Source organism: Ruditapes philippinarum, unplaced genomic scaffold (genome assembly GCF_026571515.1).
Source record: "Ruditapes philippinarum isolate M1 unplaced genomic scaffold, ASM2657151v2 ctg2135_1_1_1_1, whole genome shotgun sequence".
NCBI classification, from domain to species: Eukaryota; Metazoa; Mollusca; class Bivalvia; order Venerida; family Veneridae; genus Ruditapes; species Ruditapes philippinarum.
The window spans coordinates 302,407-320,137 of NW_026860228.1; the positions used below are offsets into that span (position 1 = coordinate 302,407).

Consider the following 17,731-nt stretch of genomic DNA (forward strand, 5'->3'; position numbering starts at 1 on the left):
ACCTTGATAAACAAGGTTATAGATATATCGATTAATTGTTTATATAACGATAATTTTAGGCGTATAGTAACCTTCTAATATATGCGGTAATAAACCCTTGGTAAATATTCGATATAAACTTCACATTGAACAAGAAAATAAACCACTTGCGCTTTGATAAAACTAGATGATTAAACTTTGACTCATTCGGCTATGAGGGAGACAGTAGATATGAGTTAGTTTTAAAGAAACAGATTCAGGTTTTTAATTCCTTCACGTTGAAGAGAGCATAGTATTTAGAAACATAACCATGTGTGTCATAGATGAGTTAACAAACATTACGTGTGTAGAACCATGCTATATATTGATAATGTCATATATTTGTCTCTGCTACTACCGACCATGTACACGTTATATCTTTATATCCAACAACTGATTCTACAAATGACCGTGTACACGTTATATGTGATAATTAACTTTACTACTGACCATACACATGTTATATATAACAACTGATTCTACAGATGATTGTGTACAAGTAACATATGACAATCAACTCTGCTACCAGCAATACGCATGTTATGTCTAGCAACAAATTCTACAAATGTTTGTGTGCACGTCATATATGACAATTAACTTTACTAACGAATATGCACATGTTATATCTAGCAACTGATTTAACAAAAGATCGTGTACACTTCATATGTTACAATTTACACTACAACCGACAATACGCATGTTATATCTAACAACACATTCTTCAAATGATCATGTACACGTTATATGTGACAATTAACTCTATTACCAGCAATACGCATGTTATATCTAACAACTGTTTGATTTTTGTGAAATATTTCGGTTCATCTGGAGGAAAGCACCTTTAAGTCAAAATTTATTTATCTATATTCCTAGTAATGTGATACAAAGTTTAGATGGGATAACGTTTACATCCCGTCATATGTTTTGTTATATATTGATTACACACTTTACAAGTCGGCTAATTTCGTGACTTTCCGTGTCTTTTTAAGGCCATTTAAGTGTTTATTAACCAGGAACAACAGTTATAACTACCTAGTCAGTCTCCAGGTGGATTTTGACAGGATAAGTCAGAAAGTTGAATTTTAAAGCGAACGTTTGATAAACATAAACCTTTCCTTGGAGAAATAATGCGACAATAAAGTGCTCTTGATATGGCAACATCGATAGACGGTGACTCCGCATCAGCTCAGGTTATTTTTTTTATCAATATTTTACTGTAAAATGTTTGCCGACGTCTTGTAAATTACTCTTTATAACTTCAAAGAACCTTTCTCTAAGTTGTTGACTTTTTGATGATTAATTATTTATCTTGAGCTGCTTACATGGACGATTTTAGTTACGGTATTAGTTCATTAATTATTATAATCAATTGTTCTGTTATTCCGAATAGTTTGTGTGGTAAACATAATAATGGTCATTCACTGACAATTCAACCACAACTTGTGCTTGCTTGTTTCTTACAGCAATAGTCATAAATTATAGTGATGTCGTGTATTAGGTCATAATATCGTACTTTAATATCCAAGTGATAACTTATCCTAGAGACTTAAGAAATATTTCAATTTCTCTAGGAAAGAATATAGTGTTAGTTTCTAAATTAGTTTTTATACTTAAAACATCCTTTTTTCTTCAAATCCCCTGATGTCCCATTTTATCTTACGGTTTTCCCTGCACTTTTGTTCAGCCAATCGCTGGCCGTGTTACAATACGATAGTGAGACCTAAAGGGAATATGAAATGTTTAGTATCCTTATATTTATTAATTAATGCAAGTAATGTGAATAACGTTCACTATACCATTAATAATAGGAATGAATTTTCAATTACATTGTATCTTGGGCCAATTTGAACTTTAAAGCGTCCTTTTTCCAATACCATTAAAAATGTTATATCCCAAATATTTTGAAAACGAATGTTAGCTAGTGTTTATATACATAATTCATTATTTTAAAGCCAAGATAACAATTTATATAGCATCACTGAGATAGCAATAGGACACTGTTCTTATTACAAAACTGCTCAAAATATTACATTTGTAACAAAAAGAAGTAGCGGGAAGCAATTTTATCATCCTACACATCAGAGTACAAATTATTTTAACCAATGTGTAAGCAATTTATTACCAATATTGTTTAATGAATAAAATTAAGTTATTTAAACAAACTAAATAAATACAAGTCATACACACATTTCGGCTGCAACCACGTGGTTTAGCGCGTTGATTGGTCACTACACCAAAACCTTTTTCCCTCTCAATCTGATTGTTGCCCTTAGTTTTTGTATGGTTTCATTGGTCTGAGGCTTTCACATGACCAACGAAATACTCCTTACGAAAATAAAGGAAGGAATCTGCTGCACTATTTACTTTAATTATTTGACATATCATAAAAAAGGATCGTTATAGTTTCATATGATGATTTGATTGAATAGATATTACAAATGATAATCTAATTGTATCATATTCAAATGCACAATACAAAATGTTATTCATTCATTTCGAATAAACTGCAGTTGAGTGGGGTAATTTTCCAGCGGTGTTATCTCTGTTGTTTCTAATTTTAGGAGACTTCAAAGTTAATAATCTACTTATAACTTGAAATCTTTATTTCCTTTAAGAATAATCATTTCCTACTCTTTAGTACCATAATTTTGAAATTTGGTGAAAAATATTGGAGATATTATAACTGTGTTATAATGGTGCATATGCTTGTGTAAAAGCAGTTCAACTTTGCTCATCAAAGAGATATATATTTTCTATGATTGGACAAACATGATGATACATTTCAATACGCTTTAGATAAATATAATATAAGACTATATCATATGTCAATTTATCACACACCGTGCCGATTTTGCGACTCCGTAAATATGGTATTGCACGGCCGTGCATATATTTTGACGTGACGTTATTAGCATTATGCAAACATAGTGTGAAGACGCGCTAAATGTTAGCGTTATACTATAGGCGCGCCAATGAAAAATAGTCCTTTTTCACCTCAAACGACCTTTTTTTTTTGGTATGTGATAAAAAGAATATTCAATTCGTATAAGTTCATTACTGAATTTATTGCACTCGTTGAATAAAATAATACAATGCTCGCCAGAGGCTCGCATAATATGATTTTATTCAACTCGTGCAATAAATTCAGTATTGAACTTACACTCATTCAATATCCTCTATTTCGTATTCATATTGTGAATGTATAAATATTCCCAGTATAAGACCAAAACACATGAAATGATAAGAGTCTGTACTAAATGCAAATACTAGTACTTTTTTCACACTCTTAGTATGTTTTGATATGCACCATGTTAAAGAAAGGAGCCTTACATTTCCACATATTTAATGTTACCTGTAAATGATATGGGAAACAGAAACATCAGTTTCTGCTTCTCTAACATTCAATGAAAGTTTTAGAGCAAAATGGGAAACATATTAAGTGCCGAGCAATGCAATTTCAACCCGTATCTTTTAGTCAAAATTTCAATCGAAAAGGCATTTTTGATTATACTTAGCATTTTCATATTATTTTTGACCTGACTGTATTTATTTGTAGTATTCTATTCTAACTCATCAAATAAGGTCAACGTTGTTATATCAGGTCTTGTAAAGTTAAATAAACAGTCATCAAACACGTTGAGTGAATAATAAATGTACACTATTTCTTTGATAATAGTTCATCTTTGACATTTCCAAATAACTGTCACTGAAATCATTATCTATGGGAAATAAAAAGCATTATATACAGTTATAAAATTGAAACTGTAATATTCTTGTTCATATGTAAACAATACATGTAGGTGGATCCCCTTGACATATAATCTGATGTAAACATCAACAGTTGCATCAAAATAATGTAATTTCATACCAAGAACGGCTGTATACCTCTATCTTTACCTAGTATCATATATTCATGATCTTATCTCAAGTATGAGACAAAAATATTTATGAAAAGAGAGGAACGGGAGAAGGATAATCGTGTAAAAAGAGAAGAAAGATAAATGTTGGTTACGTCCCTATCAAAAGATTGTTATTACAATTACATGTATAATGATATTTGAAAAAATTTAATACTTAGTAGTAAGAAAAAAAAGATAAAAGTGATTAAGGTTAGATGTTCGTTGTTATGTGTACATGCATATTTATATGTGGTGTTGGGGTCTGTAAAAATAAGGATTCATTGAAATTCGACCATTTTTCTTCATAAATATGTAGATTTTCTGGTGTTTACGAGATTTCTCTTTCACGAATCGAATAATTTATCTTATAAAATCTGGTCATTAAAGTCAGGTGATTTTCAAAAAGAGCACAATAATGTTTACTTAAAAAAATGCACACATTTCTTTTTCTTCATTTATTGATTTTTGGCCAGGTCAAACAGGTGCAAAAACCGGGTTATGGTAAGGTGAATGTCGGGCGATGGGCGTGAAAAATTTCTAACAGTTTTCTCGGCAGCTACTTAACACAGCTTCTTGACATTTGGGATACATAATATATACTTGTGGTCCCATACCGTGGGACACAATTTCAGGTCTTTCGCTTATCTACTTCCTCTTAACCGACTTAGTTAATTAATCTTTAATGGTAGGAAATTTTCGTAACAAATTTGATATCATATCTGTCCCTTATCCACTTCCTGTTTACCCACTTAATTAAGTTTTCGACGATAATGGTGAATGGTAGGAAATTTTCTCAACAACTACCTATCACAGCTTCTTGATAGTTGGTATACAACAATAACGCGTGGTCCAATATTGCGGTATTCGATTTCAGGACTGTCACTCATCAACTTCCTGTTTACTAACTTAGTTAATTTTTCGACATTTTTGATCAATGGTAGAATATTTTCATGACATCACAGTCTCATGATAATTGGTGCACAAATGCAACCCTGCCATTTCTGTCTTTAAACCATTTTTGCACTGTCATCAAAAAAGGATTATCTGTTTCTTTTTGTGTAATCAAGTCTGCATAATATTTGACCGCCAAGTGTAGTGATACGAAGGCTGGTTTAGGTTTCCTCATAAAATTATTATGATTGCATTCTTTTATGATTTATTTTAGTGTTTTTCTTGATTGAGGGTGTAAACAGAAAAAGGCAGAAAAAGGCCATTTCTTTTATCCTTTGAAGGATTAAAGGGACTCCACTGAGATTTTTTTGACATGACGGGACTGAATATAAATTTTTCGCGATGATTACATCATTTGATGTCGGTTGATGTGCAAAATTTCAGATCATTAGCTCGCTCCGTTTTTTTCAGAATAAGTATTCACAATGTGAAAAATGACCAAAAATTGAGAAGCGTTGCAACGCTTTTCACTTAAACGCATAAATATGCGATTTTCAATGTAACCTGAGTATATTTCTTAGTTATGTTTCTGTTTAAAGGGCCCCAGATGATCTATGTGAGCAATTAAAATTTTATATTTTAAGGCTGATAAAACTCAATGGAGTTCTTTTAAGAACTCTATTAAAACACCCAAAGTTATTAGATTTGTATCATTCATCCCAAGAATAAAATTCACAAGAAGTTTGAAAAAAGCTTCATCACCTTTGTTTAGTTCATATAGGTTGATAATTGTAATATGAGCCACGTCGCGACAAAACCAACATAGTGCGTTTGCGACCAGCATGGATCCAGACCAGCCTGCGTAGGCTGGTCTGGATCCATGCTGGTCGCAAACCCCATTATGTTGGTTTTGTCATGACGCGGCTCATATCTTGATCTTTACATGGTATAAGAGGCCCCTTTAGATTTTCTTTGAAAATAAGGATTACATATGCTTCTTTACGTTAAGAAGGACTGTAGTGTAACGCTCAGATCTGAATAAACTCAATATGAACAAGTCAACACAATATAAAGTTTATAAACGTCATATATATGTATTTATTTTATATGAAATACTGTTCACTAATACAACACAATTGCTTTAACAATGTCTTTAACAACTTTACAATTCTTATACAAATACTTAAAATAATAAGAATTAATGCTCGTCCCTTGTAGTGTAACGCTCAGATCTGAATAAACTCAATATGAACAAGTCAACACAATATAAAGTTTATAAACGTCATATATATGTATTTATTTTATATGAAATACTGTTCACTAATACAACACAATTGCTTTAACAATGTCTTTAACAACTTTACAATTCTTATACAAATACTTAAAATAATAAGAATTAATGCCAATTGCGTATTTAGCATACTTTAACCTTAAGTGAGTGAGTCTGCTTTAACATCAAAAACTACACTCAATAATCAAATATTTCGCTCCCCTTATATACTAAAATACTTTACGCCTAAGACTTAATAACTTAATAATTCATAGAGTATATATGCATTTGTGGACAGCTAAACAATTAAATAACCCATTATGTTTGTACGATCTAAAGTACAAAAGGTACACTTCCCGTTTTAGTGTTCACAGGTCTATTAATTAACTAAATTAAACATAGTATTCGTGACAGCTCATTAAATTAATATATCCGCCTATGCATACCGTTAACTAATTACCGGCTAATTACCGTTATCCTAAGCCAACAACAAATACAAAAAAAACAGAGGATAAAAAAAACTCACTGAATCTCGTGTCTGGTTCCGCTGGAAACTGGTTCCCGTGGCTGATCGAGTAATGGCCCCCTTCGTCGTTGTGTTCCGCAAAAAACTTCTGGTGTATCGAATCCTGTAGTCACTAGAGCACCAAATCGTCCCTTGTAGTGTAACGCTCAGATCTGAATAAACTCAATATGAACAAGTCAACACAATATAAAGTTTATAAACGTCACATATATGTATTTATTTTATATGAAATACTGTTCACTAATACAACACAATTGCTTTAACAATGTCTTTAACAACTTTACAATTCTTATACAAATATTTAAAATAATAAGAATTAATGCCAATTTGCGTATTTAGCATAATTTAACCTTAAGTGAGTGAGTCTGCTTCAACATCAAAAACTACACTAAATAATCAAATATTTCGCTCCCCTTATATACTAAAATACTTTACGCCTAAGACTTAATAACTTAATAATTCATAGAGTATATATGCATTTGTGGACAGCTAAACAATTAAATAACCCATTATGTTTGCACGATCTAAAGTACAAAAGGTACACTTCCCGTTTTAGTGTTGGCAGGTCTATTAATTAACTAAATTAAACATAGTATTCGTGACAGCTCATTAAATTAATATATCCGCCTATGCATACCATGCATACCGTTAACTAATTACCGGCTAATTACCGTTATCCTACAGGACTGAGACTCCCTCACTGTTTGAACTGTTACCACTGAAAGAAAGATTTCTTGAATCCAATCAGATTTCCAAAATGAACATTTATTACCAGTTAGACAAGTTATAATCTGGTATCACTGTAATTTGCTTTACTATATTTTGCATTATTTTAATCTTGCATAAGTTTAATCTTACATCACTTTAATCTTGCATTAATTTAAAGCATTGCCTCAATATTGCATAACTTTAATTTTGCATTAATGTAATGTTGCATTACTATCATCTTTCATTACAATTATGTTGTTTTATCAACATAATTATTTACATTGATTCAACACATTTTTTTTTATGTTACATTACCTTCATCTTGCTCTCATGTCTCCTGGAACCATCCATTACTGGTGTCATAATTATGAAGAAACATTGGCGTGACCCGATTAGGACTTGAACCCATGATCCTGTTTTGAGAGGCAGACACCTTAACCACTAGGCCAACGCTTCCCTCCAAAATTATATTAGGCTGGTTTATAAGCGAATTTACTGACAACATTTAAAAAAAAGATAATTATATATGATATTTGTTTACTAAAAACGCTTATTTGAATTTGCCGTAAATTTCAGCCTTTCGCACTTCCTCGGCGGCATTTATTATACATACAAATATATTTAAACAAAAAGAGGGAAGTTAAATTAGCGCTTGAAATTCAATTCGGCAAATTAAAGATTATATCAACTATTTGATATATATACACCAACAATGTTTTATTTCATTAACTGCAGACGAAATGCAGACGAACAAACACTAACCTATATTAACTGTTTATATCTACAAAACAAATTCTGAAATATGATCTACTAAAATACCCGCTGAATCTTTTACATCACGATATATATGCAAAATTCTACCTGACTACAATTTAGTCGTAACAGGTTTATATGCACAAAATGCAAAAAATACTTAAAACGAAAAATAAGATATATTGTGTAACATCAGGTAGTCGTTTCAGATTATTATAACGTTATAAAACATGGCTATATATGGACAAAACTGTATAAACAACATTCCTTTTAGGTCGTTCTGATGCATATATATTTCATAAAAAAATAACATTATGAACGAAATTTAAAGAACAACGCCCTTGTCAATTTCGTCAAACATGCTTTATAGGCGTAAAATAATTAAGGATACTTAGTCATTTATTTTGTTAATTATGTTTTACGTCACACCGACACAGTATAGCTCATATGGCGACGTTCCAGCTTTGGTAGAGGAATACCCAAGGTGCCCTTCCGTGCATTATTTCAGGCACGAACGTGTACCTGAGTAGAACCACCGACGTTCTGTAAGCTAGCTGGATAGCTCTCTTACATGAAAGAATCTAAAATCCCTGTTGAGATTCGAACACAAAGCGGTGAAGGGCAAGTGGTTTGAAGTCAAAGACATTAATCGCTCGGCCACAGAAAAAGTTAGACGCTTGTAAGAAAGACATTAACAATTTACATAATTCAAACGTACTCGTCGATTTTCTTTTCATACTTTCCCTAGATAGGCGCGACTTTTAAATGAATGGTTAAATAAATATTTTATAAGGAAAGTTTACGCGGGAAAGACCTTCTTTGGCATTCTCTTTGGCCGAAAAAGTATGACAAAGACCAAAAGACAATTACATACAAAAATATAATCGTGAATATGTTTATTCAAATTAGAAGTGGCATTTACTCTTCTCTAGTTTATAAACATATACAGTGAAAGTTGAGAAAACCGGACGGCTTTCGGACCGAGGGTTTTGTCCGGTTTTCTCAGCGGTCCGGTATTCTCAATGTCTCCTTCAGCTGTTCAAGATCATATAAACCGAGCAATGACTTTCAAAGGATGCTGAACGTATATTTGCATTTTCATGATTATGAGTATGTATACTGCAGTATTGCTAAATAAAGAAATGAATATGTTTTAATTGTTTTTGTCCCATTATTGCATATAAATACAATAAAATTTTGGATTTAAACAAACAGCAGTTACCTCATAACGATAAAGTCCGATAACACCCGCATATGTTGGGTAATGGATAATGATTTAACAAACATACATGTAGTTTACTTTGTTTATAATAATTCCCCAATTGTAAATACTGCCTATACCATATTTGTCAGATAAAGATTTTTAAAGTAGGTCTCGGCAAAGTTTCACTGTTTTTAATTAATTTAAATTTGTCACTTATAGACAGCTCTCGTCAACTGATTTTAACTTATCAATTCCTCGTGCATTTTGGCATTTATATAAAACGGTAACATCTATGTTATACCTTAGAATAAACCAAACTGTGAAATGAGACATAATTAACAAATCAAGACAATCATTGTTCCGTTACCGCTCAGTTAGCGTATTAGACACAACCAATTGATAAGTACACAAGGTTATTCACACCTGTGTCGTCCGGTATTGTCAGGGTAATTGTCTATACAAGTTTGCTTCTTTAAAAAGAAGCATGCGAGAGGTCTTTTTGCTGCTGTGGAAGATATGTTTAATTTGAAAATATTTGGAAATAAGACACAACGAATGGTTATAAATTACAATTATTTAACAAAATATAATTTATTATATAAATTGAATATATAGTATCATAATGAAAGTTTGTTTACACTTCATTTTTTAATGTTTTGAAAGATTATATGCTGGAGAAATGGATTTTTCTCCTTGACGCATTAGGGATAATTTTTATACAAAGGGAACTAAATTTAAAATAAATGATATGTATATTAAAAGTAGTATCAAAATAAAAGTTTCTTGTAAAATTCAATAAGAAAATTTTCGGTTAATGTTTTTGTAAGTATATGAAAACATTTCATCTACATTTTCCAAAACGGGCATAAATTTAAGTATGTTTATCAGATAATTTTAAGTCCAGGATTTACATAAAAATGTTTTATATCATTTGATTGGAATAAACAGAATATAAAGCTGCATGCCTTTAACCACAATATTTTAAGAAAATCAAACGTGTGTCAAATTTGTACCACTTGCGCCAAAAAATCCCCGTTGCGTTACTTAGTCATACCAGTTCTAAAGAACTTTGTACACGCGGTACACGGTTCACTCGGTCGTATAATAGTGCATGGTGTTAATGTAGCTATAATGTTCACTGTTACTATTTATCGTTACTGTTACTATTTATCGGAACAAGATGTAGTAAAACGCTATTAAGAAAACAATACTGTAATCGATTTATATAGTTTAAAATTAAAACGGAATGAAACATCCACAACGTAAATAATATATTCCGATTTTTCTTTGTACCGATCGATTCGTTCACTTCGATGTTCCGTAACGTACCGGAAAACGGTGTTTAGCTAGGTTTTCGAAAAGGTCAATTTTTCGTTCAAGTTAAGTCGTATTTTGAAACGGAGCATGCGCAAAACAAATTTTGTAGACTGCTCCTAATGGTTTTAAGCTGTAAATGACATTCATTTACTACAATCAGATACGCAAAAATGGATGCCGCCAGCAATCAGTCTGAACACTGTGGAGAGGTCTGATGACCTCTCCAATAATAATTGACTTTGTAGTCCCCTATCAACCGTCCGATATTCGGTTTTTACAGATTTCGGTATTGTCAATGTTTAATACAATAGTTTAAAGAAGGGAAAATTTGGGACTGAATTATTCGTCCGGTATTTAGAGTGTTCCGATTTTCTCAGCGTCCGGTTTTCTCAAATTTCACTGTACATTATAAATTATATTATTATTTGTATACTGATTTCAACCTTTATTTATAAAATAGAGATTAAAAGAATCACTAAAGAAAGTCCAACACAGCAAAATTAAAAATGTTGCCGGCTCGGTTTGTATATTTCTGTGCACCGCATTATTTTGCAAATTTCCTATTTTCTTTTTCCTTAATGAATAATTGTCTAATTTGTATTCGACGCTAGATTATTATGTGCCTGGTATTTTGGTGGAATAAACCCAATATCTAAGTTAAGCTTGATAATGCAATATACCGGTAAACTGCGTCGTATCTGTCTTGTCCTCCTCGAGTTTCCAGCACCTATATTGTTTTCGATATGGATTTGAAAGATGCATATACAGAATGGAACGGGGAAATGTGAAGCATATTCATATGTATGGCCTTACTATTGAACGTTTCTGACAGAAGTATTAGACAAAAAGAACCAACAACATTGACGCTTTCCAATCTGATCGCGACATGACATTAAAAGCGACGGAATGTCAATAAAAGCACCCTTTTTGTTTTGCTTCTCAATACACACAGCTAGGGGTTTAAAAGAAAAATGTTCCATTTTACAAATAAGTTCTTCAGCAAAATGCATTTTATACTAATATTGCTGTTGTTTTTTATGAAACACAGTTATATTCATAACCTCGAATTTATAATTACAAGCAAATTTCACTCTCCTTTATAAACATCCTGATAAGTGATTTATATAATAAGCTCCTTTCACTTATTCAAGTTATGTCCTTGAAAAATACATTGGATTCATATTTGCAGGACATTTCTTGTAAATTCACTAAATACAGTATGTGTTCAATTACTTATCATTGATTTACGTTGACAAAATAATAATCTTAACATCAAAATATAAATGGCTATCAAATATCAGCCATAAACTGCAGACTCATGCACGAACTAGAAACATCAACTAATTGTGACGTTTAGTGAGCCTTGGTAATTGTAACCAGTTTTAATCCGAGTGACATTTATTACATTAAACTTGGGAAGACATATTGGATTAAGTCTGACAGTTCTTTTTTATCTAGAATGCTTTTAAAAAATTTAATTGACACCACAACAGATGAAAAACAAACAAACACTTGTTTAAGATAATTTTGGATACCTTCAGTGAACAAACGCTAGACATGAAAGGAATAAGAATAATAAGGGGAAGATGCCTATTTCAGGACATTTACGTCTCGAAAATAATGAACAATTGTATATCCAGGCGTTTGTTCTTCTTTTTCGTTTTATATTATGTCGTGGATATGATTCTCCTCATGTTTGCAATTAATGTTTTTTTTTTATTTTGGCAATTGTCTACATTGATTTTAATGAGAATGGAAAGAGAGAGAAACGAGCTTTTTTTTCTAAAGTGGACTTTCGATAATTCTTGAGGGGTCATACAATAACAGAAACACAAATCCTGTTTCAAGTTATTTGAATATAAAATTGTTCATTACCTCATTTAAGATAATTTGTTTGGTCCTGTATAGCAGTCTTGATACTGTATCGGCTCAATAGTGTTGGTACATTAATATTCTAATATTCACCCTTGATCGGCGATGCATTGATTATAAATATATATAGTTGAGGCAATACTGTTGGCAGTATTGGCTGAAACAGTTGATGTTAAATCTTTTAATTTTGCTAATGATTATTAATTTAAGATAGTTTTCTAATATCAAAGAGGTAACGTTATCACGAAGATCGGAAATGTTGTAAAGCGCATTTTATAGGCGCCCTTGCATGCATAAATTCACACAGATTGAAATATAACGACAATATGATACATTAAGAAATAACAATCGAGGTATATTTGCCTTTGTAGGTGTATCATTGCAGATCTCTTCAAGAGAAATGATAAATGATCATACATTAAATATTTTATGTTATATTCTCCGAACATATGCCTTAATTTATTGTACAAGTATATCAATGTTATTTTTAATTTGTTACTAACTGCTTTTATCTATTTTGTATTATCGGTGAACTATGTGAATTGGTCTACAATGGTCACATTTTCAATAAGTATTTCAAATATTATTAAATAATAGAAAAATCTAATTTGTATATTCCTACACAATAATTCAGGAAAAAATGTTGATCTAGTTCTAATTGATTTAGGATGATCCTTTTCATAATGAATGATGGGTTGTTCTATATCATTTTATTATATGCTGTATAAATACATTTATATGTAATATCACATATCTCACACTTACCAACAACATCCATTTAATAAATATTTACTGCCATGTATGATAATGAATAGTCTCGACATAATTTCTTTGATATTGCAGACCTTCAATTAAGAACCATTTAACTTTAAATACTATAATACGGATAATTGTTGAATGCGGTTTATTCTATAAAACTGCTTCATTTCTTTATCCAACATACATATAAACATCATTATTTTCCTTTTTTTATAAAACGTATTATTTTAATATAATCTATTTATTCTACCTACCAGTAGGAAAGTAGTTAACATTAAAATTTGAAATAAAAATCTAAAAAGGAAGAGATCTTTGCAAGGACAAAGAACATGTTTTGAAAAATAAATTGAGTTATTTATGTCGATAACATATGTTAACAATTGCAATATCGTGTACCTTTACAAAAGCACGTTGAATACAGTGTTCAGATCAAAGTCAGATACAGATAGAAAAAATACAGTTGATTACGCTCTTTACAAAAACTACATATTTATTTTGCACGTTATCAAAAAAATTTTTTTGGCTCATCGCATAGTAAAACATTCACCAAGATAATAAAGCAGTACGCCTTCAGATTCATACAAATAAACATGAAAAATTTGAAAATTTATTCGAATGTACATGTATAATATTGTGAAGTAACTAAAATGAAGCAACATGCACATTATCAATGACGCTTGCAACCAGCGTTGATTACCAAAATAACTAAATAGCACTTTTTGGTTAGTAACGCAGTAGAAATATAGCTGTAAATACTTAAAAATGAATCATTAATCGCACATAAAATGTAAACTACATTTGTATTACTTGAATCTTGAATCCTTTTCTATTCCTAAAATCCTATTACATTTTTATCAAGTGATTTAATTGAGATATTTCGACTCATCTGGAGGCATGCATCTTTAAACGTTTATAAATTTAACAGTCAAGTAATTTTCGCCGCTTGTTTCTTTTCAAGGTCCTACATGTCTGGTTTCTAAAGATATAACGTGGTAGTATCATTTATATTAATGCCTCACTACTCTTATACCAATGCCAAAGTCATTTTATATCAGCTAGAGTTCTAAGTCCCCTCAAAATGTATCAAAAGTAGCATCATTTTGTACATTAAAATAAGTTTGTAATGATCACTCAATAAGGTAACAAAAACTCAATAACTTATTAACATGATTATCATGATTATTTCAGAAGGACAGTAAGCTTTTCATTGCGGCCATAGACTTGGGAACTTCATTTTCTGGGTGGGCATTTGCCACTATTTCGGATCTGGAGCAAGAAATAAAGCCTAATATATATATTAAGTCTTGGTATTCAACATACACGCAATTTGCAACAGGAAAAACACCAACATGCGCTTTGATAAAACCAGACGGTCAAACCCTAGACTCATTTGGCTACGAGGCAGAGAGAAAATATGACGATTTAGTATCAAAGAAACAACACGATAGTTATTTCTTCTTTAAAAACTTCAAAACTAGTCTGTATGGAAAATATTACCAGGTAAAATTCTTTTCATAATTTGAAAAAAATTATATTCCGTCGTTTTGTACAAAGGTATATGTATGCTTTTAGTATTTATCATTTTAACATTCATTCATTGCATATATGCTTGCATATCTCTGACGCTTAATTTTAATAATTAAATATGACTGTTTTGTATACAGGTTATATTGACTCAATCAAATCGAGTCTGCAATTTCATAAAAAATTCTTGTATTTAAAGCGTCAGATTGATCGCCCTTTTCGAGATTTTTTTTATTTTGTCTAATCGTGATGAATGCATTATACACATACTTTACAGCCGTTAAATACTGGCATGAAGCTTATCGATCAAATGGGAAAGGTGCTACCAGCAATCATCGTATTCTCAGCAAGCATTCGGTTTTTAGCCGAGGACATGTTCACTGATTTAAAAAGAAGATTTCAAGATATAAGACCGGGAGATATTAAATGGGTAATTACAGTTCCTGCCATCTGGACAGACCAAGCAAAATATTTGATGAGGGAATCTGCCTTACAGGTAAAACGTTGCCTCAATGTGATTACAGACAACTTTATCAGAACAAGCAAATTAAAAAAGAATAAAATATCTTAAAGGTTAATTAAGGTACAGCATCTTTCTTTGAAAAAAAAAATGCATATTTCGTCATTTTAGATTTTTATTTTCACAGACTTATATATAAAAACATATTTTGATTTAGGCAGGATTATCGTCGGAGAGCATAATTATAGCACTTGAGCCAGAAGCTGCGTCAGTTTGTTGCCGACAACTTGATGTGTGTACTGTTGATAGAGACACGGGTGTTACATTATCCTCCCTTAATGTTGGTAGTAGATACCTCGTGCTGGATGCTGGGGGTAATTTTTTTGTACATGTAAACAGATATTGCATTTAAAATAAAGAAATTGATCAGATTTGGATAAAAAAATGATATTTTAACTATTTATATCGGTACTAGAAATAAAACATTCATGTTCATTTAAGGGCGTTTATGAATGCATAGTGGATTTAGAATGACCAACTTATAAATAATCTTGTAGATCTTCATTCATTTTCTACATATGAAACAAAAATACATTAAATAATTATTTAAGTTAATTAAGTTAATTAAAAAATGATTGATAATGTATGCAAAATATGTAAGAAAGAGAATAAAAACCTGACTGTCGTTACAGACGGACATTACTGGTCCTCTAGTAACTGTTCAGCGGTAACTCAGAATTCCGTGTTGCCGCCGTGAAGAATAAACCTTCAGGGCCAGTGTTATATGCTGATATTCCTTCACCTATTTACCATGATACTGTTGCTTTGTATTGTCATGTGTCACCAGCAACAAAACATATTTTAGTACATGTAAATTGTCCACATTGACTTTTAAAGTAAAATGGAGGTTCAATCGAAATGTATATTTATTTTATATGTAAAACTGCATTTCTAATATCAGGATCAATCATGAGAAATGCAACTTTATCTATACTGTGTGTGTTTTTGTACCTCACATCTGTAAGGCTGTAAGATTTTTTTTCAGGTGGAACAATAGATTTAACAGTACATGAAATCACATCTGCACAATGTATTAAACAAGTAGTGGCCTCAAGTGGGAATATATACGGTGGTAATGCAGTCAATGATGAGTTCGAAAAGTTATTGAAAACAGTTTTATCTGATGAAAAGTACGAACGATTTAAACTGTCAGAAACTGAAGATTGGATGTACTTAATGGGTGACTTTGAAACCAAAAAGAAATCTTACAACCCTCAAAAACGTGATCATGTAAATATGAGAATCCCGCAAAGTTTGAAAGATATATATGAATCAAGTAAACGAGGTTCGATTTCTAGCATGTTTAAGAAACATAAAAGTTTAAAAGATGTTTTCGGAGAGATGGATGTCACTTTGAAAAGGGACAAGCTCTGTTTCCCGTCACACGTTTTCGACAGGTTTTTTCACCTGGCGAGCGTAAAAGCAGTGCATGAAATCAAAAAGGTGATAGGAAAAATAAATGGAGAAAGAATTTCCTGCATAATTATGGTAGGCGGCTTCTCTGAATGTATTCTTTTGCAACAAGCTGTTAAAACAGAATTTTCAGACATTCCTGTTGTTGTACCAATAGAGGCCTCGACTGCGGTGCTAAAAGGTGCGGTTTTGTATGGACATCATCCTTTTGTTATTTCAGAGAGGGTTGTGAAATATACATACGGTGTTTCAAGTAGTGCAAAATTCATACCAGATGAACACCCGATTGAAAAACGTATCGTCACTGATATCGGAGTGCAGTGCATAGATATATTCCACAAGCACGTTACTCGGGGAGATTTAGTAAAAACTAGAGAATCACAGTACAGAGACTGGTATTTTCCACAGTATCGAAATCAGAAGAAAGTACAATGGGATATATGTGTATCAAAACTTTCAAATCCTAGGTTTACCACGGACAGAGACTGTCATGTTATTGGCAAGATCATCCTATACTTGTCTGGCTCAGATGATATGTGTAATAACCCACTAGAAGTGACATTTATGTTTGGAGGCACAGAAATAACTGTTACTGCAGAAGAAGCGAAGACAGGGAGAAATGTGAAAACAGTTGTCAGTTTCCTTGAATAAGGTTGACGTGAAAACAACGAAGTCATTTTTTCGTCTACCATTCCGTAGATTTTACTTGACTGATTTTAGAAAAAACAACGAACTAGCAATGTCACATAGATGTCTTCTAAAGCGACAGGACTGGAATCTTGCAGTTTTGTTTCAGTTGTGTTTATGTATATACAAGTCAACGCAGAACATAATTTATTACTATCATAACAATAATCAAATTTTATAATAAAATATTTCATATTTAAAAACTGATGGAATTGCTGAAAATAAATTACAATTTAACCTCTGATCCCCTTTTAAAATTCTATTTCATTTGGTTTCGCCCCTTCCCCTGTTTTCTCGTTTAGGACGAAGGTATGCTTTTATTTGGGGACCATATGCCGCTTCTCATTAAATGGCACATACGTGTCAGTTG

General features: G+C 31.7%; 1 protein-coding gene across 1 annotated transcript; it reads left to right on the top strand.

Annotated features, from left to right (window-relative positions):
• The first annotated feature begins 993 nt into the window (after window positions 1-993).
• Window positions 994-17,599, top strand: LOC132759292 (heat shock 70 kDa protein 12B-like). The gene is made up of 5 exons (XM_060751040.1): window positions 994-1,208; window positions 14,406-14,717; window positions 15,019-15,237; window positions 15,419-15,575; window positions 16,247-17,599. The coding sequence occupies exons 1-5, from the start codon at window positions 1,170-1,172 to the stop codon at window positions 17,323-17,325; spliced, it is 1,806 nt and encodes a 601-aa protein (XP_060607023.1). The 5' UTR covers window positions 994-1,169; the 3' UTR covers window positions 17,326-17,599.
• The last annotated feature ends 132 nt before the right edge of the window (window positions 17,600-17,731 follow it).